The sequence below is a fragment of the Chiloscyllium plagiosum genome, chromosome 4 (genome assembly GCF_004010195.1).
Source record: "Chiloscyllium plagiosum isolate BGI_BamShark_2017 chromosome 4, ASM401019v2, whole genome shotgun sequence".
Taxonomy (NCBI): domain Eukaryota; kingdom Metazoa; phylum Chordata; class Chondrichthyes; order Orectolobiformes; family Hemiscylliidae; genus Chiloscyllium; species Chiloscyllium plagiosum.
The window spans coordinates 99,486,321-99,513,129 of NC_057713.1; the positions used below are offsets into that span (position 1 = coordinate 99,486,321).

Genomic DNA, 26,809 nt, shown 5'->3' on the forward strand with positions numbered 1-26,809 from the left:
GCTTTCTGAAAGTCCAGGTATACTACATCTACTGGATCTCCCTCGTCCATCTTCAGAGTTACATGCTCAAAAAATTCAAGAAGATTAGTCAAGCATGATTTCCCTTTCATAAATCCATGCTGACTCTGTCCTATCCTGTTACTACTATCCAGATGTGCTGTAATTTCATCCTTTATAATAGACTCCAGCATCTTTCCCACCACTGAGGTCAGACTAACTGGTCTATAATTTCCTGCTTTCTCTCTCCCACCTTTCTTAAAAAGTAGTATAACATTAGCCACCCTCCAATCCTCAGGAACCGACCCCGAATCTACCGAACTCTGATAGAGACGGTTGCATAGTGGCAATATCATGAGGCTAGTAATTCAAAGGAAGTTCCAGAAGTTCAAATCCTGCTACAGCTGCTGGAGGAAATTAAATTAAATGAATTCACAAACCTGGAAATTAAAGCTGGGAATGGTGACCATGATGACTATCATGAGTTGTCATTCATAACCTGTCCAGTTCTCATTTATGGGAAGGAAATCTGCCGACCTTACCTTGTGTTTCACCTGGATGCCAATAAGCCCTCAACATTATGTTATAAGATTCATTGCAAGTACGATCCTGTTGCCATAAAGCCGGATGGTTCGTCAACAATGAGTCTGGAGCGTTGGGATTCCACAAGACCTTGGAGTGCAGGTTCATAGTTCCTTGAAAGTGGAGTCACAGGTAGATAGGATAGTGAAGGCAGAGCTTGGTATGCTTTCCTTTATTGGTCAGAGCATTCAGAATAGGCGTTGGTAGGTCATGTTGTGGCTGTACTAGACATTGGTTAGGCCACTTTTGGAATATTGCATGCAACTCTGGTCTCCCTCTTGTCGGAAGGATGTTGTGAAACTTGAAAGGGTTCAGAAATGATTTACAAGGATGTTGCCAGGGTTGGAGGATTTGAGCTGTAGGGAGAGGCTGAATAGGCTGGGACTGTTTTCCCTGGAGCATCGGAGGCTGAGGTGTGACCTTATGGAGGTTTATAAAATCATGAGGGGCATGGATATGGCAAATAGACAAAGTTTTATCCCTGGGTTAGGGGAACCCAGAACTGGAGGGCATAGATTTAGGGTAAGAGGGGAAAAATTTAAAAGGGACCTAAGGAACAACCTTTTCACGCAGAGGGTGGTAGGTGTATGGAATGAGCTGCCAACAGAAGTGGTGGAGGCTGGTACAATTACAACATTTAAAAGGCATCTGCGTGGGTATATGAATAGGAAGGGTGAGAAGCATATGGGCCAAATGCCAGTGCAAATTCATGGAGGTGGAGGTGAGTTTGGGCCCAGTACTAGACTCAGCAGCAGCTGCATCGGCAGGGTGAGCCCATTGCGGACTCATGGTGGCGGCGGCAGAGTTGGGTTTTGGCCGGTACTGTACCCGGCAGCATCAGTGATGTCTGCATTGGCGAGGACTCAGAATGACGAGAGGATATTGGTGGAGACAAGATGGTGCTGAAGAGTGGCGACCCTCATTCCAGCGGCAGCAGCGCGGCAAGGGGGTCTCGTGCCTGGCCACTAGGCCCATGACCCGTGACGGAGCACTTAACAAGAAGCACTGTGAGGTTTAACACTTCCTTTATTTCTTCATTTTTCCACCTCTGTATTTTATATTTTGGTTTATATTTCTGTGTTTTAGGATAGTGCGAGAGAGTGATGACACTATACAACACTTTTCATTGTATTTTGTAACAAGAAACAAGTGACAATGAATAAATAAATAAATTAAATCAACACTTCAGAGTACAGTCCATGGGCAGCAACTGCCTGCACCCTCAGTTACTGAGATTGGATCAGTAAAGCACCAGCCTCACATCATCATGGCACATTTTGGACTCTTTTCTGATATAGTAGGCCACTTTGTGCACAGGGATACATACTGATCTCGTGCATCAGAAAAGGAAGCATCTCAGGATCTTAGCTTGCCGTTAGTACTTACTCACTGTTTGCATGCTTGGGTGCCCATAGTACCTATACCTTGCCTTGCTTTTTCTGCATTGCCATTTTATTCAGAACTCATAGGCTCACAGTAGTTCTGTGTTGCCTGGTCTTTTAGCAAAGAAACAAAGCTAGACATCTTGTAATATTTGCAAAATGATTGTCGAGGCAGCAGAAATGTTGCTGTACAGAACTGTGTTACGTCAGTCTCACACATACACCATCTGCCAGCAGCTTACACAACAAGCATTCAGCATGTGCTTCAGCGAAAGGGCTATATCTCACAGGCTGAAGGGAATAGTCCTCCATCAAGCCAAGTGATACTGCTGCAGTCGGTCAAGGGCATCATCCTTATCTCTGTCTGGTAGCTTGAACATGGCTACTTGGCCAACCAAAGCATTCAGGGTCAGGGATTCTGTTTCATTTCAATCTGGAGAGTGGGTCATGGTTAGTTCAGTGTAACCAGTCCGTGGTTTAGTGGTAAGCCATGTGCGGAACAGCACAGAGATCAGTTAGAGGCCTAGTTAATCATCAATCAGGCTGTCATTGTGTACAGCTCTAGGCCCCACACCACTAGAAGGATGTGAATGCTTTGGAGAGGTTACAGAAAAGGTTTACTAGGATGTTGCCTGGTATGGGGGATTTGAGCTATGAAGAAAGACTGGATAGAGAGGGTTTGTTTTCATTGGAATGCAAGAGGTTGAGGGGCAATCTGATAGAAGTTTATAAGGTTGTGAATGACATGGAAAGAGTGGAAAGTATGAGTCTTTTTCCCAGGATGAAGGGGTCAATTACTAGGGGACACAGGTTCGAGATGTGAGAGAGGTTTTTTCAAAGAGATGTTGTGAGCCATGTTTTTCTCACACGGGGTGGTGAGTGCCTGAAAAACGCGGCCAAAGGAGGCGATGAAAGCAGACACAATAGCAACATTCAAGAAGCACCTGGACAAATATATGAATAGGAAGGGAATAGAGGGATATGGATTCTGTAAGTGAAGACAGTTTTAGTATAGGAGGGCAAAATATGGTGGTGCAGGCTTGGAGGGCCAAAGGTCTGTTCCTATGCTGTATTGTTCTTTGTTCTTGTTGTATTCCAAGTTGGTGAAGTGGTTGGCCCCTAACACTATGGTTAACAAAGTCAAAGGGGGTTTATTAAGGTTCACTGCTGTGGTGGAGATGTTCGAGAAGTCAATTGCAGGGATTAGAAACAGCATGCAGGGACACAGAATACAATAATTGAAAAAGGGAGAGCAACTCAACATTTAAGGGCAGGAAGTGATAGAACATGGAAGAGTACTAGGTAGTGTTGAGGAGGGGTATCTCATCGAGGCTCACCGCCATCTGGCTTTAATGCAGGAGGACAGTGCAAAATGATGTTTGACGTAACTAAGCTGTTGGCCTGGGGCTTCAAAGAGTTAAGTAGAAATAGTTGGTTAGATGGTGGGAAGGTTCAAACTTGATGGGATTGACAGGAAGTGCAAGACATAAAGGAACATGAAGGTTTGGGGGTTCACCTTGATTATCAAGCTGAGCTTGCCACTCACTCTGTGAAGCATTAATGGTGTTGCCTTCCATCCTCATCTGGATCACAAATGTTCAGCTGAAGAGAAAAATAGCTGCCAACACATCCAGAGTGGGCGGAGTAATTCTTACTATTCTATCTGAGTTAGCACGCTCTATTTGTGAGCAATGGGAGAACCTTCAATAGACAGTTACAATAATCAGACACTTACACAGTACAGGTTAAAAACAGCTGAAATTCTACATCTGAACTGCATACAGTGACCAGCTAAAAGCTCTAGCCACAAACTGTTGTGACCACGTCATTGATCATTACAAATGAATCCCAGTAACGACTATGAAGCAGAAGTAATGTCTGGTGAGTGGAAAGTTTCACTAGCATTCCACATGTCATGAACACATTTCCAAGCTGCACAAAGTCTTAGAGCTGCTTACCTCATACCTTGAGCTATAAAATGTCCATACATTATCATATACAAAATGCCGCCTTTCTTGGGTGATGTGGGTGTAGCAATGAGGGGGAACGGTCTGTTACCCAACCCTACTGCATGTGTGCCACATGGCTGGTGAAGCACACATCTGAATCAGATCCACTATGTAAAAGGCCTGTATAGAGCAATCCCATTGCACCCCCCCCACACACACACGCACACACACACCTCAGCTATGCTCAAATATATGGAGAATGATGGCTACATGTTATTTGTGTCTGCTGTGTGACTGCTGACTAATCACATGACTGAAGAGCTGCTTTGTTTCTGATATTCTCCTCATATGCTCATTGGAACTGTCACCAAGCTCAGAACCTGTTGTCACCTCATGTCCTCTGCGGTACAAGTGTCCAGAACAATTATTGAGGATCACATGCATCTGGAAGTGAAGGACAACCATCAAACTCCAGCAGAGTTTCCAGTAATAGGTATCTTCATGATTCAGAAAAAGTGCATGATTCAGAATTACTTGTGTTCTTCTTCAATGGAATGTCCTCCAGATGCGAGACTTCCACTGACGCTGCTGAATGAGGATGTCCTGGGACACTGTGAATGGCCCTCATGGCCACAATGGAAGAAGGGACACTGTGACAAAACTGTGCTGAAGCCTTCCAGGTGTACGGTGCTATAGTCTATACAGAGCTAGCAATTAGAATGCCTTGTTATGAAACCTAGCATATGTACACTGCAACACCTTCCATGGGGGCCAATGAGGACCATACAATGTCTATGCAACTTAAGTCTCCCACACTTGCTCAAGTCTGGGGGTTGTTGCTGTACAGTATTGTCAGAATACGTTGTATACTCCTTCCATGCTGGGCTCCAGACATCGGAACACACAATGTGGTATGTGATGGAGATGAAGATCTGTGAGGTCGGCAGGATCATTCCAAGTAGGAAATGAGGATACTGATCAGAACAAACATCACTTTGATCATTCTACAGTCAGCAGCATCGCTGCAACAAGCAATACAGGGACTTCATTGGCAACCACTTCAGAATAATGGTTCATTACAGTGTAAATGTGCTGATGCTGGGGAGGCCAGCATCCCCTCTTTAATCACCACTTCAAATGGAGCTTACCCATTTCTTCACTTATCCTGTTGTTTATTAAAGCAAATGTTACAAACTAGTGGAAGCCTTCACAACATCTGATGCTCCCTCATTCAACAAAAACAAAGCTTCATGCTACAGTGGGTGCTAGGGAAAGAATAGCTATCCTTCAGACAGGATTGTGTGGTGCTATGGGAGGCTTCCCTCTATCTTTATTCTTCTAGCTCCAGCTAAAATGAGAATCAGTCACACAGCTGGTGATGTAACGTGAACAGATATTTACAACCATGACATTCTACTTACAGTGAAGTTTCACCTGTGCCATCTTTGGGCCTTTGTTTTGACTTTCCCTCCCCGGCATCTACGTGAGGTCCCAGGGTCTGTAGTCAGGCTGAAGGGAGATTGCCGTATATTCTTAACATGCACAAGCTTCTATGCCTGCAGCACAATTCATTCACTGTCTTGTTTTCTGTAAGCATGAACAGCATTTGTACAGTCTCCGCCTTGAAGAGACCAGTCCCTCTGGACCATATTTCCTTCTCCACCTCAAAGAACGAAGAAACAAGTCCCTTAGGGGATGGACTGGCAAGTCTGCCTCCTGAACCCTCCACCAGGTTGGATACTGACACCCGTATAGTGGAGCCTGTTGGTAAGCTGGAGGTGGAGAACCCTGGTGGCCAAAGCAGTGGGGTGCAGGCCTATGTGTGTCTCTGGCAACCAAGGAGCATTCCGGTGGACATGGTTCTCTATGGCAGCCACCAACCTGTCCATGGAGGCAGCCAGACCACAAGTACTGGAACTATGTCAGTACAGCTAATGCTGCTGGACTCCTCCAACCTCCAGCCCAGTTTATAGTGTCTCGGACAAACATGCCTTTTGCTCCTGTGTCTGTTTCTGCATTTCAATGAAGTAATGAATTGCTGACACCATGATATCCTCTCCTGTCTGGGGCTGAGTAGGTGCCTTGGTCTCTGGCCGTCCTCCGAGTGCTAGCGACCTGGAGCACTTCGTCCTTGTGACGATGTGACGGTGGTGTGCTGACCAGAATGTGCTCCTCTCTGTAATCTGGACACCATACCCACCGGGGTGACAGTATCTAAGCTCATGCAGGGTCCAGGAGACAGCCCTGCTAGTGCATCCCCTAATTGACCTGTTTCCTCTTCCTCTGAGGTGGAGGAGGAGATGAGGTCCAGAGGGACTGGTCTCTTCAAGGCGGATGTTTTCAGATCCTGCTTGTGCCTACAGAAGGTGAGACGGAATGAATTGTGCTACAGAGATAGAACCTTGGGCTAGTTCAGTATGGCACAGTGGCTCTATGGCTAGCACTGCTGCCTCTCAATGCCAGGGACCCAGATTTAATTCCACCAATGGGCGACTGTCTGCGTGGGTTTCCTCCGGGTTCTCTGGTTTCCTCCCACAATCCAAAGCCATTCAGGGTAGGTGGATTGGCCGGGCTAAATTGCCCATTATGTCCAGGGATGTGTAGGTTAGGTGGATTAGCCATGGGAAATGCAGGGGGGTGGGGAGGGTGGTCAGTCTGCATGAAATGCTCTTCAGAGGATCGGTGTGGACTCGATGGGCCAAATGGCCTGCTTCCACATGGCAGGGTTTCTATGATTCTATACATACATTTGCAGTGCTGGTAATGGGAGAGCAGCAAAATGCTTGACAATAAATTTTACACAGTTACTGGGACATGGGTTCTTAGCATGAGTGGTCACGGTCCTCTCCCAGTGGAACAATTATTTTTTCCTTGTAGGGGCTAAACAGATAATATTGGGAACCCCACCCCCTGTGTTAGCCCCCTGCCCTATTTTACACTTTCTTCTTCTGGAATGAGTCAAGGGCAGGATCTGAATGAGTTGAAAGTATATTCCAAGCATAAACTTCCTAATCCAAAAATTACTATTTCAATTTGCATCTATTTATCGATTGAAATAAACCCACTGTTAATACCCAGCCCGTAAATGTAATTAAACATAATTACTACAGAAAATATCTATAAAGTTTGCTTTCTCCTGCAATAAGTAAGAGAACCTGGTCCATTTATTCAGCACTTGGATTTCATTTGCAGGCAGGAACTTTCTGGAAATAATATTTGCACAAAGTTCTGACATCTCTTCATTCCTTAGATATTTGAAGCCCACAATGCAAAAGGGATTATTTTCTGTATTTGTTCTGGGACGTGCTCCCTGTTGCATAACTATACCAAAATCACTAAAATAAAAGAGATCTGGTCATGATCACATCCTTGTTTGTAGGAGCTTGCTGTGTACAAATTGGTTACTGCTTTTTCTACATTACTACACTTTAAAAGTATGTCATTGGCTGTGAAACAGTTTGGGATATATTGAGGATGTGAAAGGTGCTCACAAACACCGATTTGTCCTTTGCTTAGATCCTTGAACCCTAATTCTACTTTCCTACTCCCTTTAACTTGTTTAGTGGTCCATAGTGTTATTCATATCTTAAATACAGCAGCTGGAATCATTTGTGCATGATTTGACTGACAGGCTGATCATTGAGAGCTGTAGTCCTTTGGGAAGGCTAAATTTGGAGAAACGTTTTCTAAAAAAAACAAATTCACATTAAATAACATCACTCAACATGGGAGTAGAGTTGCCAGCATTGTAATAACAACAGGAAATTCAGTACATGGTGTTGACTCAAATATGGACAACTCACAAAATAGATCGTATTGGGTTGATGAAGTGTGATTTGAGAAAGCCACATTCCTAGAGGACTTGACATAGCAATGTCCTTGGTTAAAGAAGCTCCAAAGTCAATCATCATGTTCAATCATCATATATTTAAAAATCATGTGTTATTTAAAATAACAATATACAAAAGGTTTTACTTTGCATTAACGTGAAGAAGAGAATTTAGCAATTCTTCAGTAAGGGAGCAGACATGATATAAGCAAAACTAATGGGAGATGCAGGAAAGAAGAGCCGAGGGAATTACAGGAGAAGGAGGCATAAAGGTTAAGGAACAGATTCAGAGGCAAAATTATGATGAGAATAAGAGTGTGTGTATGAGCGAGATATGCCTATATAGGGAAAGAGTGGAGATAAATAGAGAAAACTCAAAGATGAAGTGCTAAGGGCAAGAACACAGTCATGGGAAGGACAAAAATGAACTTGAATAACTGGGGGTTAGAGGTAGCAATGGGGTTAGGAAGGCATTTTGACTGTCTTATTAACACCTAACTCTGTAAAAGAGGCTCTGTAAGGGGGCACACAGAACACCAACTGAGACAGGTATTTGGAAAGGAGAATCACTAGATGGTTAGGAAAATGTATATCCTGAGGGTTATTCGATGGCAGTAAATTGGTGATTATAGATCACTGTGCACTGAATGTACAGCTGACATAACACCCTTTGTATATCCACATTGTACGTTCACCTTTTATGTTCCCAATGTTTACACCATCCAATTCATGCTCTTTCTATACATGTTGTATACCCAATATCTGTACATTCAATATCTGCCAGTTGTGTCCCTGCTATAATTCTGATGTGTACCACTAACTTCAATACAGTCAAGAATAGAATGGGTTGAACAAAGGCTGGAACATGTATCCTGTTTGTTTTGAGTTTCCATCAAAGTTTATTTCCCACCCCAATTCTATTGCTGTCCACATGGGAAACAGAAGTCTGAGTCCTGCTAATTCAGTCTGATAGACATATTTAAATTTGTTTGCTCAAAATAGTCTGCCCTGACTCAGTAGGAAACAAACACATTTTTCTGCAGAGATACTACCCATTGTAAAAGTCAGTGGCACACCGCATATATCCATCACTGTCACATTTACAAAGCATTCCCTTTCTTAAAGTGCCCATCCCAGTCGATTAATATCATTCCATATGAAATTATGATTTCCAGATGTTGAGATCTGTGAATAAAGAAAGGAATGATGATTGGCAAGCAGGGTGGTTAGGTGAAATCCCTCTTTATATTATATAATAACCTCAACCCTTTCTGTTTGTTAGTGTTTCTAATAATTCTGCTTTGAAGCACTTTCGAAGTTGGTTTCTGCTAGTTAGTCTGAAAGAGCCAATAATTCCATTAATTGTAGTGGACGTTTTTTTGCCAAATCCCATTGTGCTGATGGTTCATTTAAGATTAGGAGCAATAAGGAATGTCTTTTGTGATCAGAAAAAGATACCGCTGACTTTTCCTTCCTTATCTTTCTACCAAGAACAGACATAAGTAAATTGTTTATTTTTTCAATTAAGCTGCATAGAAAAGGGAACATGGCAAACAGATATTTTTAAATAAACTTCTGAACAGTATGTTTTTACTGTTCTCTCAAATGAGGAGCTTGTAATGATTTAACTCTTGTATGTGGCTAATTGCTCTGACCTCCTTCAGAGTAGCTTAAATCCACTGACAGGTCTTAGTGGATTCTATAAGCAAGGAATCCCCATAGGATCTTGTAGAACAAAATTGTAGCTCCCAGAGGAACTTGGTGACATTATGTAACATCAAATAACATCTCCAGAACAATTTAGCAATCAAATTCCATAGAAAATATCAAGATTCAATTGATCCAACGATGAATTCACTGAAAGGCATATCTCCTCAATGACATCATTGATTGAAGAGAATTCATTAATGAGTATTGTCCTGGTCAATATGATCTGGTTTCATGACCAAGCAATTCAATCCAAATACAAACAGTCAATTTGAATGCAATAACCAGGGGGACTCTTGTGACTCCGTGGTCGTGCCCCTTCATCTGGGCCAGGAAGCCCATTTTCAAGTCCTACCCATTCCAAATGTCTGTTGCTGGAACTGCACCCATCAGCTAAGTAGAATGTCTTTCATCACACTCTGGTCTTGTAACTCATAGATTTATTCGGGTGATAGAAAGTAAGTTATATGCTAGCAAGTTTCCCCGACTGGCTCACGTGGCAATTATATTTACACGATTGGATTAGTTCAGCTTAAGATCAATGTTAACCTCCCAGGATGTTCACAGTGGGGGATTCAGTGTTGGTAATGCCATTGAATGTCAAGAGGTGATGGTTAGATTCTCCCTTGTCAGAGATGGTCTTCGCCTGGCACTTGTGTAGCATGAATGCTACTTGCCACTTAGCAGTACACACCTGGATATTGTCTAGTCTCACTACATGTGGGTGTGAAATGACTTGATGCCTGAGGAGTCATGAATGGTGCAGAACATTGTGCAAACATCAGAGAACATCGCCCCTTTTGATCTTATAAAGGGGAAAGATCATTGATGAAGCAGCTGAAAGTGGTTGAGCCTAAGACATTACTCAGAGGAGCACCTGCAGAGAGGGATTAACCTCCAACAACCACAACCATCTTTCCTTACAAAGGTTATGAGTCTAAAGAATGGACATATTTCCCCAGTTCCCATTGACTCCAGTTTTTTTTACTTGTCCTTAATGCCACACTTGTTCAAATGCTGCCCTGATATCACCTCACTCCTGGGATTCAGCTCTCTAGCCTATGTTTGGACCATGGCTATAATGAGGTCAGGAACTGAGTGGCCTTGATGGAACCCAAACTGAGTCTCAGTGAGCAGGTTATTCCTTTACAAGTGATGCTTGATAACATGGCATGGTGGTTCAGTGGTTAGCACTGCTGCCTCACAGCACCAGAGACCTGGGTTCGATCCCAGCTCTGGGCAACTGTCTGTGTGGAGTTTGCACGTTCTGTCTGTGTGGGTTTGCTCCTGGTGCTCCGGTTTCCTCCCACTGTCCAAAGATGTGCAGGTTAGGTGAATTAGCCAAGCTAAATTGCCCATAGTGTTCAGGGATGTGTAGATTAGGTGCATTAGTCAGGGGAAATGTAGACTAATAGGATATGGGAATGGGTCTGGATGGGATACATTTGGAGGGTTGGTGTGGACTTGTTGGGCCAAATGGCTTGTTTCCACACTGTAGGAATTCCATGAAAAACACTGCCAACAACTCCTTCTGTCATTTTGCCGATGATCAAGTGTGGACTAATGGTATAGTAATGGGCTGTTGATTGGATTTGTCTTGCTTTTTGAGTACAGGGCACACCTGAGCAATTTTTGACATTGTCAGGTAGATGCCTGTGCTGTAACTGTACTGGCTAGGGTTCTGGAGCAGAAGTCTTCAGTACTCTTGCTAGAATGTTATCAGGGCCAGAGTCTTTGTACTATCCAGTGCCTCCAACTGATATCATGTGGAGTGAATCGAATTGGCTGAAGTCTGGCATCTGTAATGCTGGAGTCTTCTGCAGGAGGATGAGATGGATCATCCATTTGATACATCTGTCTGAAAAAGGATGCAATTCTTTAGCACTAATGTGTTGGGCACTCTCATCAGAGCAGATTGGGACACCATGGAACCTCCTCCACCAGTGAGTTGTTTAATTGTCCACCACCATTGGCACTTGCTGGTGGCAGGATTGCGGGTCCATTGGTTATGGCATCACTCAAACCTATTGATTGCATGCTGCTGTTTAGTACACAAGTATTTCTGTTTGGAGCTTCTCCAGTTTGACAATTCATTTAAGCTTTCGTGGTGCTGCTCCTGACCTGCCCTCTTCTGTGAACCAGAGTTGACCTCCTAGCTTGATGGCAGTGGTAGAGTGGGGGATATGCCAGACCATGAGGTTACAAAGTGTGGTTGACTACCATTTTGCCCACCGTTACTAATGGGTGCCCAGTCTTGAGTTGGCAGGTCAGTTTAAGTCTGTCCCATTTGGCATGGTGGTGATAGGGCCATACAACGCGATGAAGCTTATCATGATGTGAAGTCAGAACTTCATCTCCATGAGGACTGTGCAGTGGTCATTGTTGCCAGTACTAGCATGGACAGAAGCATCCGGAACAACTGTTGGTGTTAGGTAATAACCAGCTGGAAGTTTCCTTGCCCATGTTTGATATGATGTCATGTGTTTTATAGGGGTGCAGAGTCAATATTGAGGGACTCCCAGGCCAACTTCCTCTCAAGTATATAACACAATGCTGCCACCTCTGCTGGGTCTGTCCTGCCGATGGGACAGAATATGCCCAGGGCTGGTGATGGTGATGGTGATGAATGGAACATTGTCTATAATGTGTGCTTCCATAAGTATCACTCATCTCAAGCAATTCCTTGCCTAGGCTGTGGGACAGCTCTGACAATCTTTGTACAAATCCCCACATGTTAGTCAAGGGGACTTTGCGGAGTTGACAGGGCTGTGTTTGCCGTTGTCATTTCTGGTGCCTAGGTCATTGCTGAGACGTCTGTCAGTTTAATTCCTTACTGTTACACTTTGTAGCACTTTGATTCAGCGGGGTGGGAAAAAGAGTGGCTTGCTGGGTCATTCCAGGGGACAGGTAAAGGTCAACCACGTTGCTGTGGGCCTGCAGTCACATGTAAGCAGAACAGCAAATTTTCTTCCCCAAAGGAAATTGGTGAATCAAATGGGTTTGTACAACAATTGTTCCATGGTCACAATTAGACCAGATTTTAATTCCAGATCTTTAAAATTAAATTTAAGTTTTGCCATCTGCCATGGTAGGATTTGTGGTCATGCCCCTAGATAGTCACGTTGGGTTTTTGAATTTTGAACTAGTCCAGTGAAATTACCAGTAGGCCATCGTCTGTTCTTCGAAATAATATTGTTGGATCTTTTACTTTCATCTGAGGCAGGAGTGATCTTATTTTAGTGTCTTATTCAAAGGAAGGCATCTCTGACAATGCAGTAGTTGTAGCTGTGGGTGGTGGGGGCTGGAAATAAAAGCAGCTAGCTAATGCCACACTAATTTGAGTGTTTACCTGGACATAGAACTTGGCAAGAGTGATTAAATCAGAGGAACAAAGCCCATGTTTGGTACAGTTCATCAGTGCTCTGGAAACCAAAGACACAATATCACTCAGACAGACCACATTCTGTCTTCAGTTGGAGATGTATTGGCTTATTTCCCCATTCAATGGGACTTCTCTCCAAACCCCGAGGGAACCTTATATGATCAGTTGCACCTTTTCTCTCTCCAGTTGCAACAAAAGGCACCAAAGAGGAGAAACTGTTCCGCGATTGTGCGGAAGCCTATCAGAGTGGTTACAACACAAGTGGCGTCTACACCATTCGCATCAATAATATGTCAGAGCCTAAGAAGGTAAGAATTGCATGATAGAACTTCGTGCAAGATCTGGGACACAAACAAATTGGTGGAAGGGATTTTCCAGAGGATTGGAATATATTGACCCTTTTTGCATCATGAAAAGATGACAGGGACACTGTATGCCCAAGCCACATCCTGTGTGGCAGTCCAGTGGGCATGGGGAAGCACAAAACTGATACAGTATGTTTAGGGGGAAGCAGAGATTGGTGCAGATGGGTCAGGTCATGGAGTGGGTTCACAAATGCAAGATGGCAGCATTATTAATGTGGAGCCAAGAAGAGCTCTCTTGTTCCTGTTCACCTCATTGCTCTGCTGTGTTGCAAAATCTAATCTTTGTGCTTTTATTACTCATGTCTTCAGCTATTTCTTCGAATGTAAATACTGTGGAAAATAGACAAGACACTAATTGGAGTATGCATGGCTTTAGGTCTGATAGGTTTTTCATCCAATGTAGAGAAGGATCCAAAAACAGATGTTGGAGTATTTAAATTGGGCCAAGAATAAATTCCGACCGCCTGCAGAGATGGCCCACTGTTATGGAATGTCACTCAGCACTCACCTGAAAAGTGATGTGGGGAAGGGTCGTGGAGAGAATAGGCAATTCATTCTCAATCCCATACCCTCTTACTGGCTCACAGCCTAGTGCGGTACATCAGAGCCAGAGACAACGATGGTGAAATGTTCATAAAGACTGTTGTGTGATTTTCCAATGTTAGAAGTTAAATTTTCTCAGGTTTGTTATGTCTGGGGGGAAAAAAATAATCATTTCTTCCTTTTTGAACCAGATATGAGCAAAGTGAAAAGTCTTTCCTTCCTGCATTATTCTTTATAGTCTTAACCCCTGGTGACTTGTCCCATTACATGACATAGTACAGAGTCAAAATCAATTTATTGTGACCAGCAACCCCCCACACACACACACACATACATGCACCATGCACACAGACAGAGACAGGCTTTGAAACCTGAGACAGGAGAATTACAGAGCATAGCACGTATGCCAAGATTAAATCAACCAGAAATTAGATCACCTGTTCACTTTGCACTTTGAATTAAGAAACAATTATTTCATTTGTTTGTCAATTCCAACATGTTGAGAACAAATTCTTAAATATAAACATTATCTTGAAAGTCCCAAATAATTGTTACAATTGACAAGGTTACTCCAACTTGTTTAGCAAACTTACAAGAAATGTTCTAAATGTGCTATAACATTTCGAAATGATTAATTGTCTTAAGTGCATTGCATTGACAATGGCCCTTAGATTAATTCTAAGCTATGAACTGGTTTTTAATTTGAGGTGCTGCTCCCAAGTTTAAAAATGTTTTTGCCTTTCTATGCTCTTACAATTCTAGTTTCTCCAACATCATTCCGCTATCAGAAATTTTGCTTTCAGCTGCCTGGACCCTAAACTCAGGAATTCCTTCCCCAAATCTTTCCTTCTCTCTTTCCTTCTTAAAGCCTACCTCTTTGACCAAGCTCTTAGTTATTTGACCTGTCAGTCAATGTCAGTTTCTGATTGATAACAGTCCTGTGAAGCACCTTGGAATGTTTTAGTACACTCAATGCATTTTCAAAATGCATTTTGTACTGTAGCCTGCATGATCATTAGTTCAAAGCCTACTGTGTAGTCCCAGTTAAATTTTAGGAAGTTATATTGATGAACAGTTGAGTTTGAGCATCCAGCTAGATCACTGCTTGATGCTGGAATTATTTGGATATTATAATGAAGGGTAATTATTAGCAGAAACAACATGAGTGGGAAGTCGGGTTACTTTGCCACACAATTGAATTTAACAGAGAGGTTGAGAGCCTTCAAGCTGACTGCCAAGTGCTTCAAATGAACTATGCACTGCCTCATTCAAATGACTGGCCCCTTTCAGTACCAAAATTAGGGTCCCATGATGTAAATAAGATCCAGATCTCTAGTGCGTGTGGTAGCATACACCTTTCCCACTGTGCCCAATCCCACGGGTGCTGGAACTGAAGCAGCTCAGAAAATCCACACTTGAATTATTGTTGCAAATGCTGGAGAAGCAGGAATGGATCTCAAAATGAATCATGGCACACCACCCAAATGTCTAGCTAGGCCTAGAGTTTGGGATGAACTCTGGCCTTCTGAATGAGTTCACAGCTTCCCTTTGTGCAATTAGCAGGAGTAGAAACATGAGCTGAAAAATGTGTTGCTGGAAAAGCGCAGCAGGTCAGGCAGCATCCAAGGAGTAGGAGAATCGACGTTTCAGGCATGAGCCCTTCTTCAGGAATGAGGAGGGTGTGCCAAGCAGACTAAGATGAAAGGTAGGGAGGAGGGACTTGGGGGAGGGGCGTTGGGAATGCGATAGGTGGAAAGAGGTTAAGGTGAGGGTGATCGGCCGGAGAGGGGGTGGGGCCGGAGAGGTCGGGAAGAAGATTGCAAGTCAAGAAGGCAGTGCTGAGTCCGAGGGTTGGGACTGAGATAAGGTGGTGGAGGGGAAATGAGGAAGCTGGAGAAATCTGCATTCATCCCTTGTGGTTGGAGGGTTCCTAGACGGAAGATGAGGCGCTCTTCCTCCAGGCATCGTGTTGCCATGGTCTGGCGATGGAAGAGGCCAAGGACCTGCATGTCCTTGGCGGAGTGGGATGGGAGTTAAAGTGTTCAGCCACAGAGCTCTATTCTCATCTCCAGCATCTGCAGTTCTCACTTTCTCCTAGGAGTAGAAACATGTTTCAGATCCCTTGAGGGAACCGGCTGTCTCCCCAGACCTGGAGTAACTCCCTTCTCCCTTTGGAGAAAGATTTCCTTTACAATGTTCTCCCTATATTTTCCTTCCCCCTTGTCTCTGCCATGCTTCCCTTTCCCCTATATTTCCTCTTCCCTATCTCCAGCTGCTCTGCACTTCTATCCCCCTAACAACCAGAATGCCATGATGTCTGCACTCTTGTGTGTGACCGTTAATAATCTTTATTAAACATAACTATTTATAAAGCAAGGTAAAAGAGGATGTCCTTCTGAAACACTAATGTTTCTATGACATAACCCCATTCACATATGCTCTGTAGCCTTCTTAGGGTAAAAGTATAAATAACATTGCACTACACATTTCCCCCTCCCCAAAGTTTTTCAAGTATACCTTTTAACTATTACCATCTAACTTTGAACATTTATCTCTTAGTCTAACTTGTTTCCACCCCCAACTACAACTCCCTTTGGCCTGAGGTATTAATTACCAACAGCAGTCTCAGCTCTCTTGGAGGACGTGGAGAATGTATATATTCCCTTATGATTATCTGCAGAGGTGAACACAGGGTTCGAGTCGAATGGCAGCTTCTCCCTAGGCAAAAGCTTTTCTTGAACTCCATCAGAAAGTAGACGTGTTCATCAACAATAAAGAAACAGACTTCTGCACCAGGAGCTAGAAGAATTTCCTGTGAAGCACTATGGGCTGCAGACTGGATTGTGGTTTTATGTCCACATGTATTGCTAAGCCTTTTTTTCTGCAGATGATCTCTATTCTTAAGAAGGACCTGCTTCCACATGATTCTCTTCTGCAAACTTAAATATAGATTTTTGTCTTTCTGTTGCAATAGTGTCTGCTTTAAACAGAAGATCATCACTCACTAATTGCTACAGGATGTTTCCCACATCTAACAGTTCATTGTGATCTTGGAACTTTGAATACCTCTGTGAAACAGAGACTTCTTCCTCCATCAATGTATCTCTGTAGCCTTCCCTTTTTTAGTCTCCGAGGTTTGATGGTATTGTGATTGATAATAGCTGGGACTTTATTTCAACAGTTTCTTTGAAGTAGTTAGACTGCTTCAATTCTTAGTGAACTGTGATTTGTTTGAGCTCCTTTTGATGCTCAACTTTGAGCTTTGGTGAGGCATTCTGTGTTGCTAGACGGTTTATGGTTTCCTCTTTCTCCTCGCTGTGAGATGGCTTGAGTGCTTCATGGATTCCTGAAGGCTTTCAGTTGCAGGCTTATGTTGGCTTATTGCAGATTAAAAACTTAGGAACGTTTAATATGGACCTGACCTGATTTGGACCTAAGCTTTACCTATTCCCTGGAGAGCTTTCCTGGAGCTGTTGAAAGATCACACCCCCCTCCCCCTCCTCCACCCCCAGGAAGAATTTTTCTTGGTCCTCGGTGGCATATACATCTTGGACTGGGGAGGTCTGCTTTCAAGGTTTCTTAAGTAATTTTGAAATTGCTTTTTGCTGCTTTAGCAAATCTCTTGAAAATGGCTATCTTAATGGCAGGTGTTGATATTCAGCATTGCTGGCTGAGCACTGTTGACACTGATCTGATGTGGAGCTTCCCTGTCACAACAAGAAACAGTGGGGGATGTAGTGCCCACTTCCCCTTTTGACTGCTACCATCGTGACATGTTAACAATTAATAAAGTGGACTGAGTCAGAGTCAGCGACTGACTCCCGGAAGATTGTTTGGATCAAGGTCTGGTCTACTTGCAGCCTGTCTGCTGAACTGCACTGCTTGTGGTAACATCAGGTTTTCTTTAGACTGTGAAAAGTCTGATCAATCTTCATCCAGCACCCCAGTACAATGTGATCCCCTCTGATTTCTTCTTTCCAAGTTCCATACTGGCGATTATCTGTGAGGCAGTATAACTCATTGATAAAAGAATCGAGGGATTCTCTCCCACTTGGTGGTTCTGGTTAAACTTTGATCGAACTATAATTGGATTTCATTTTAAATTGAAATAGGAGGTGGAACTTTAATTACATTATGGCTGATGATGTTACAGTTTCTTTTGCTGTACGTTATTGGTGAAAATGACACCAGCGCTGTTGTTGATTACGTTCCACTGACCTGCTCATTGTCTGACTTTCCGTTGAGACCTAAAACAATACCATATCTGGTAAACTGTTGGTGCCACTATACACAACATATGGCCTGGACAGGGCCCTACACAACCTCTACAGGGTCCAGTAAATATGGCTTTTTTCCACTCTCGATGGATTTGCTATATGGGTTATTGTGACCCAAACACTTTCTTTTCTTTCCCATGTTTTATCAGCCTTTCAATGGAATGTCCCTCTCTGCAGTCCATTGCACAGATATTCTTTCTTGTGTGGTTATCTCTTTCTCTAAAGCTTTCTGATGTACAGAAGTGTATTCCTCACTGTGGCTAACTGATTATTTTTCTTGTTGCCTGTCATTTTTCCTGCTGTGAGTTTTATCTGGACTTTCCCTCTCTTCTATTCAATGCCTACGTGAACCTTGAAGTCCCTTGATTACTGATCCGTATTGTCACTGTCCTTCTCTTCAGGTGTTTCCTCCACCTCTGGCTTGGTTTCGTGCTTCACCTCTAACATTAAACTTCCATGAGTCTTTACTAATGGGAGAAAGTAATGAGACTTTAATTTGGTCACTTGGCTGTGCCAAGTTTCCCACTTTTGGTATATGATGTAATTTGACCCTCTTGAGTATAGAATACTCACACCCAATGGCTCTCGGTAGAATTATATCTGATGGAATAACATTATCAACACTTATTAAACTTCCTTGAATCCAATGCAGGCTATTAACTTCACATTAACCAGCTGCTCACAGCTGTACTGTTCAGAGCAAGCTCGCAACAATGATATTATGAGAAATGTGTGACCATTCTGGCTGTTTGCCATGACATTAGTCATGTGTTAATGGCAAGAAAAATACCTGCTGGCACATTGAAATAGGAAGGCTGGGCTGGTTTGTTCAGAATAGCAATTGATGTTCATGTGTCGAAATCCCTTTGTTGTGTATAAGAATTGTCTGAAATGTACAGAATGCAGTTGTTTTGAAATCCCTGCATGGTTTCATCCTACCTTATCTCTGCAATCTCCTCCAACTCCACAACTCTCCAGATATCTGCAGTCTTTAATTCTAGCGTCTTGAGCACCCATGGTTTTGAATGACTCACTGTTGGAGGCTGTACCTTCATGCTAAGGCCCTCAGCTCTGAAATTCCTTCCCTTAAGCTCACCACCTCTGTCTCCTTCTTCAACGACTGCATGTTAAATCCAATTGCTGATCAAAGGATGGAAGGCCTAAGGATACCTTATGAGATGCAAAAAAGTTTGCTCCTCTTGGCCCTCATACAGGAACCCCTGAAATAACCTCTATTAAAATTTACCAGGCTGGGACTCACCTTGCCACAGGTCTATTCTGAGGGAGTTCTGACTTGATTCGGGGTGTAGGGGGACATTGGCATCTGCATCTGTGGCTGCCTATTCCTCACCTACTCCAATGAGTCACAATCACGTCCGGGTGGGGTTTTATTCAAACTACAGTCTCTTGCACTTCCCCCACCCCCACTCCAGCTTCTGGCAGCTAAAGGGAAGAGTTAAGATCAGTGCCTGTGAGATGAATTCAATTCCCCAGCACTGACATCCATCACATTGATGCTAACAAGCTGAGTCTCTGGGAGCTTTTATTGTTTTGTAAGTACCTGTCAACATTGAGCGATGGTTTAGCTTGAGCCCGAAGCCAACGTCTCAACACAAATGACCTGTGTGAAAGTTACTGTACAAATACGTCAGTGGGACACCAATGTTAAAATCCCTTAGGGCTATTTTGAAGAATGGTGTGTTCTTCAGCCTCCCAAGTTTAACCTCTTCCACTTTTCAAGTAAAACACTTTAATAAGCTGATGCTTTATTGCAGAAAGACGTTTTCAATTATAAGGACAATTAGTGGGGGATTATTCTTAATGTCAGTCTACTTAGAGATTCATATCAAGCCCAAAGTACAGAAATAGGCCAGCCAATGCAATTGGTCCATGGTGATATTAACAGTCCATACAAACTTCCTCCCTCTCTACTTCATCTCACCCTTATATTTCCCTCTATTCCTTTCTCCCTCATGTTTATCTATCTTAAATGCATCAATATTATTCTTATCTCTATTATATTAATGATATCAATAACATTACTACTCCAAAGCCAGTAGGTAGGATTGGTCTGGTATGTATCGCTGCACAAACTGATTGAAGCCTTCACCCAGTTCTCTCTCTCTCGCCCCCTCTCTCTGACTCGCAGTTGGGTCTAACGACTCTGGTCTTTCTGCATAGGTGTACTGTAACATGGAGACAGCAGGAGGTGGTTGGATGGTCATACAGCACAGAAGAGATGGTAGTGTGGATTTTCACCGCACCTGGAAAGAATATAAAATGGTAAGTGAGACCTTTCAGTCAATATACTTGACGTGAATAGAGTGAAATGAAAACATGCAATTGTTGAGAGAAACTGGATCATTCACATTAACTGAAACTTTAAATCCCAAACATTGGTTCTGGAGAATCATCAATGTTTAACATTTAGTTACTAACATGGGAACAGGAAGAGGCTGTTCAACCCTCTAGTGTGTTTTACTGGTCAATCTCTTTATGGCTGATCCAAACTCCATCTACCCACTTTGGTTCTGTGACCCTTAGTATCTTATCTGATCCATGCATTAGCTGTCCACCCCCTCTCTATCTCTCTCTCTCTCTCCTCTGTTTATAAAATGTCCTTATAAAACCTGTTTAAAACTTATGCCTCTCTGACTAAAGCTTTGGTCACTGGTCTGAGCATTTCTTCAGGTAGCTTGTTGTCCAATTTGGATTGAGAGTAATCCTTGGCAGAACCAACGTTCTATTACATTAAAGATGCTACATAATTGAGTTCCAGATTTCCATTCCCTTTTAAGGATGTGCTGTCTGAACAGCTTGGCTCCAGTTTTAAGGTCCTAATCCCCAACCCCTTGTTAGGACTCTTCATTCCACCAAAGGGAATAGTCTATCACTTTCTACCCTATCAAACACCTCAAATAAATCTCCTTTATTCTGCTGAGATCAAAGGAATACAAAAGGAGTACAAAGCTTTACAACATTTTCAACATCTCCCCATGAGATTAGTTCTTTTTGAAACTTTTGGTTTTCACAGGCTGTATTCTCATTCGCACAAACTCATTGATTAGGTTTTAGTGGTAACGTCATGTCCTGTATTTATGTAATTGATACGTAATAGGCTATTTGATACAGCAGCAGAATTAGAAGCATTCATCGATATCATTGATAATTATGAATTCACCTTTACATTGAATGCTTTAAAGTTTTCACTTTCAAAATAGTTGACGCACAGCTCTGCATACTGAAATAACAATCTTAAACACACCTTTGAGATTAATGAGGTCACAGGTAATCCATATCCATAACATATATACTAAGCTGGAATACAAGCCTCACCTATGAAACCTAATTTAACCTTTTTTAATACAAGTATCATTCTGGTGAATCTGCACTCCATTCTCTTCAAGGCCAATACAGTTTTCTTGAGGTCTGGTGCCCATGAGCGGGAAGAACTACTTGAAAGGGGCTCTGACTAGAGTTCTGTACAGTTGCAGCACAACTTCCATTCCCTTATATACCACCCTCCCTGGGAAAGAACTCTAGGTATTGAATGCTACATGATGGGATGAGCAGGAGGAAGTTATTGTGTTGAATTTTTTTTATCCAGTGAGTGGAATGAGCAATAGACTTTACTGTTGCTTTGTCAGTAAAGGGTTAAAACACAAACAAGCCTTTGAGCTGAATGAAACACCAAAATTATGATGGGCATAAATCTGGATAAGACTGATCCAAAATTCTTTAGCCACTGCTTAGTATTCAGTTGCAACGGTCCATGCTCAATGGGAGAATAAAATTCAATTACGTTATGGAATGCCATGCCTAAGTCTTAGGATTTCTTGTAATCCTATAAAATATTTGGAATATCTAACCACAAATTGATAACAGATTTTTTTTAAGAAACTCTAAAATATCCAAAGGATCGAAACACTGTTTGGGTCGATATTCACTCTGTCCTTACCAACTTGTGGGATTAGGCAGATAGTGGCAGATCTCAAGGTGGGAATGGGGGGTGGTTGGGTTTGGTGGTGAGGGGGGCGGTGTTGGGGTGGGACTCTTGTCTGAGTCAGCAGGTAGGGGACTTGCACCACAATCCAGGCAATCCCAGCAAGTCAATATTATAACTCCAAGAGATTGGAATTCCAAGATAGCATCCAGTCGGGACCCTCATACCTGGTAGATGTCAGTGGCACTGGCCCCTCATTATTTGGATTGCGGGAGCCACACCTGACCTAGCAGTGTAGAATGTGCCCTCATCCTCACTGCCATGTCTGCTGGGTTAAATGATGAGGAGGTGCCGGTGTTGGACTGGGGGTGGAGAAATATGCTTGTAAACAGCCCACATGTGTGTTAGAATGTGTTTTAGTTGACGCTTTAATATCTGTTTGAAGAACTGGAAGGATTCTTGGGCTAGTTCATACTCTAATAAACTGGCGTCAGTATTATTTTTGCATCTTTAATTGTTGCTTTGGAATCAGAGCGATGAACACTCCGACGAGTTGCAACATGAATGCTCCTACCATTGACCATCACCACCTTTCCCCCAGTAGATGAAAATCACACAACACCAGGTTATTTGAAAGCAATAGCTTTCGGAGCGCTGCTCCTTCGCTAGGTAGCCAGTTTATCAGAATGTGAACTAGCCCAAGAATCCTTCCAGTTCTTCAAACATAATTTAAGTGTGCAAAGATATTAAAGCAACAACAAAAACATATTCTAACACCCGTGTGGGCTGTTTACAAGCACACTTCTCACAGAATAACTTTAGTGTCGGATAACATGCCTGCTTGTATTGTTAAATTGAGATTATTTAGGTGATGTAATTTTCACTATATGAGTTGAACTGTCGATGACATCACAGAATGGTGACCTCCAATTCCAATGATTAATACTCAAGAGTACAAGTGGGCCTTTATTGAAGCAATTTTCAAGGTTTCAAATATCGAGCTATGATTATTTTTAAACAACATGTTCAAAATGAATAGAATAGAATACAATCCATGCAGTGTGGAAACAAGCCATTTGGCCCAACAATCCATACCAACCATCTGAAGAATATCCTACCCAGACCCATTCCCCTACCCTGTTACTCTACATTTCCCCTGACTAATGCACCTAACCTACATGTCCCTGAACGTTAGATGAGATCAAACTTGAACCCAGATTACCTGAACTAAGATAAACTACCACTGCACCACAATACCCTGTGTTGACATCTGTGGTAAATACAACAGAATATGGAAGCAAGTGCTCTCAGTCGCTGATGCAAAGAAGGAAGAACAAGATCATTGCTGACAATGTCCTTGGGGTGCACTCGAGCAATGTTGCAATGGCTGTATTACTTGATGCCCCCATCTATTTTAATGATTGCACTATGGAAACCTGCCTGAATCTAGTTAAAAATCACACAACACCAGGTTATAGTCCAACAGTTTAATTGGAAGCACTAGCTTTCGGAGCACCGCTCCTTCATCAGGTGGTTGTGTACACCCCAGTCTAACACCAGCATCTCCAAATCATGCCTGAATCTATATCTCTATCTAAATTGCTTGTTTCGTTGGGTTAATGTTAGTAATGTAAAATCTTGGCAAGTTTACTTAATAGACACATGAAAGGAAATTATCTGTAATTTCAGAAAAAAATGATATATTTGTTGCTTTAGTTTTAAAAATTGCCTAACTTTCATCAATGCTATTGTTGAGTAGGCTTTGACACAAGGTTGTTAACTAAATATTATCATTTAGCACAATTTCACTGTGTCTCTTTACCTCACTTCAGAATTTCAAATTTAGTAAGCATTCATTGATCTCTGAATGTAGGTAGTAGGAATCTTGGTCTTTTTGCTAACAAATGAAGATAGGACACGATGATCTCACTGGGAGATGCTGAAGTGTCCCTGATGACATAAATTGCGCATTTAAAGAAAGCCCCCATTGCCGCCTTCCGGGTCTCCCTCTTGTCTACTCAAAAGAGCAGGTGAAATAGGGACCCACAAGGTGGCAGAAAGATTGAGCAGGGTTAAATCACACCGGTCGATCTGGCTTGAGCCTGGAGTTGGGCGAGAGTTAAAATTTCATGTGCCCTCCCCCCTCCGCCTCCCCTACAACAATCTCACTATTCACTCTGACTTTGAAAAGTTCTGTGGTCCTCTGTCTTGTACAATTTGTGCTCATCGAACTTATCATGTACAGCTTGACACGTCTAAAACCATTTAACAGTTCCAAGTTGGCAATATAAAATGAGCTGACTTATGTCGGGTTGAACTCTACAAGACAAAAAAAGAAATAAACACAAAGAAATATATTTAACCAGAGTTGTATTTTCATAGTTACTCTCGTTCCCTGAAGGAATGTACTTGTTCTGATCTATTTATTGTAATTAACTCACATATGCTAGATTGTTATTCACCCACACCATTGTGGTTAACCTCTCTGAATTGAGTTTAATGCTGTTATTGTATTACTTTGGCTCTCATTCTTGTTTACTTTTTCCTCACTTTTACGTTAAAATTCCACATTCCACCATCTCAGCTTTCTTTTGAATCAACCCCGCTCTTAGTGCCTCAGTATTGGATGCCATGGCCTCAGTTGTATAGGCCCTATGCTCTGGAATTCTCTCCTGTATCTTCTCCATAATCCTCTCCACCATTCAGAACTTCCTTAAAGCTTCCATTAAGATTTATTCGCTGCTCCTAATATCTGATTATGGAATTCACCACCTGTCTTGAGCTAATGTCTTTTGTGTGAAGTTCCAGGGGTAAATATTCCAACATTAAATTTGCCAAATAAAGATTTTTGTTGGTTTACAGCATACTAGAATTGATCTTGGAGTCATAGAGTCAGAGGGTCATATAGAAGTACAGCGTGTAAACAGACCCTTCAGTCCAACTTGTCTATACCGACCAGATATCTTAACCTAATCTAGTCCCACTTGCCAGAAAGTGTCCCATATCCGTCAAAGCCCTTCCTATTCATTTACCAATCCAGATAGCTTTTAAATGCTGCAATTGTATCAGCCTGCTCCATATCCTCTGGCAGCTGATTCCATACACGCACCATCCTCTGCATGGAAATGTTGGCCCTTAGGTCCCTTTTATATCTTTTCCTCCTCCCCCTAAACCTATGTCCTCTAGTTCTGGACTCACCTACCACAAGGAAAAGACTTTCTCTATTTATCCTATCCATGCCCCTCATGATTTTATAAACCACTAAAAGGACATCCCTGACCTCCGATTCTCCAGGGAAAACAGCCGCTGGTAACTCAGCCTCTCCCTATAGCTCAAATCCTCCAATCCTGGCAACATCTTTGTAAATCTTTTCTGAACTGTTTCAGGTTTCACAAAATCCTTCCGATAGGAAGGAGACCAGAATTGCACGCAATATTCCAAAAGTGGCCGAACCAATGTCCTGTTCAGTGGTAGCATAACCTCCCAACTCCTATACTCAGTACTCTGACCAATAAATGAAAGCATACAAAACATCTTCTTCACTAGCCTATCTACCTGTGACTCTACTTTCAAGGAGATATGAACCTGCACTCCAAAGTCTCTTTGTTCAGCAATACTCCCTGGGATCTTACCATTAAGTGTATAAGTCCTGCTCTGATTTGCCTTCCCAAAATGCAGCAGGTCGCATTTATCTAAATTAAACTCCATCTGCCACTCCTCAGCCCATTAGCCCATCTGATCAAGATCCCATTGTACTGACGTAACCTTTTTCACTGTCCACTACACCTCCAATTTTGGTGTCATCTGCAAACTTACTAACTATACGTCTTATGCTCACATCCAAATCGTTTATATAAATGACAAAATGTAGTGGACCCAGCACTGCTCCTTGTGGCACTCCACTGGTCACAGGCCTCCAGTTGGAAAAGCTACCCCCTATCACGACCCTCTGTCTTCTACCTTTGAGCCAGTTCTGTATCCAAATGGTGAGTTCTCCCTGTATTTCATGAGATTTAACCTTGTTAACCAGTCTCCCATGGGGAGCCTTGTCAAATGCCATACTGAAGATCACATCCAATGCTCTGCCATCATCAATCCTCTTTGTTACTTCTTCAAAAATCTCCAGTTTGTGAGACATGATTTCCCATGATCTTCCTGGAGAAATTTATAAGAGGTATTTAATAGGGTGACGCAAAAACAAAATGTTGGCTTTAATTGAGGAATAGGGAGAAATAAGGGGGAAGTGTGTCGAATTATTTTTACTCAGCAAGCTGTTGAGATTTGCAATGTATTGTCTGAAAAGGACAGTGGAAGTAGTAATACCAATAGTAAGTTATTAAAGAGAATTGGATATAAACTGGAAAAGGAAATGTCAGAATGGTCAGGAAAGGAGCAGGGAAATTGGAAAGCTCTTTCAAAGTGCAGGCACAACAAATTGGCTGAATGGTCTCCTGTGCGGTATGATTATTTGGCTCTAAACTTGATGGCTAGATTTTATAGAGTCATAGAGTCATAGAGATGCACAGCACGGAAACAGACCCTTCGGTCCAACCCGTCCATGCCGACAAGATATCCCAACCCAATCTAGTCCCGCCAGCCAGCACCCTCCAAACCCTTCCTATTCATATACCCATCAAAATGCCTCGTAAATGTTGCAATTGTACCAGCCTCCACCACATCCTCTGGCAGCTCATTCCATACACGTACCACCCTCTGCATGAAAACGTTGCCCTTCAGGTCTTTTCTATATCTTTCCCCTCTCATCCTAAATCTATGCCCTCTAGTTATGGACTCCCTGACCTCAGGGAAAAGACTTTGTCTATTTATCCTATCCATGCCCCTCATAATTTTGT

At 42.6% G+C, this 26,809-nt stretch overlaps 1 protein-coding gene across 2 annotated transcripts in view; it reads left to right on the forward strand.

Annotated features, from left to right (window-relative positions):
* The window catches only part of angpt1 (angiopoietin 1), a 202,794-nt gene that overhangs the window by 143,634 nt on the left and 32,351 nt on the right, over nucleotides 1–26,809 (forward strand). For both annotated transcript variants that reach the window (XM_043688739.1, XM_043688740.1), the window contains 2 exons: nucleotides 13,015–13,136; nucleotides 20,195–20,296. In XM_043688739.1, coding sequence (XP_043544674.1) covers nucleotides 13,015–13,136; nucleotides 20,195–20,296 — 224 coding nt within the window. The remainder of the gene's footprint in view (nucleotides 1–13,014; nucleotides 13,137–20,194; nucleotides 20,297–26,809) is intronic.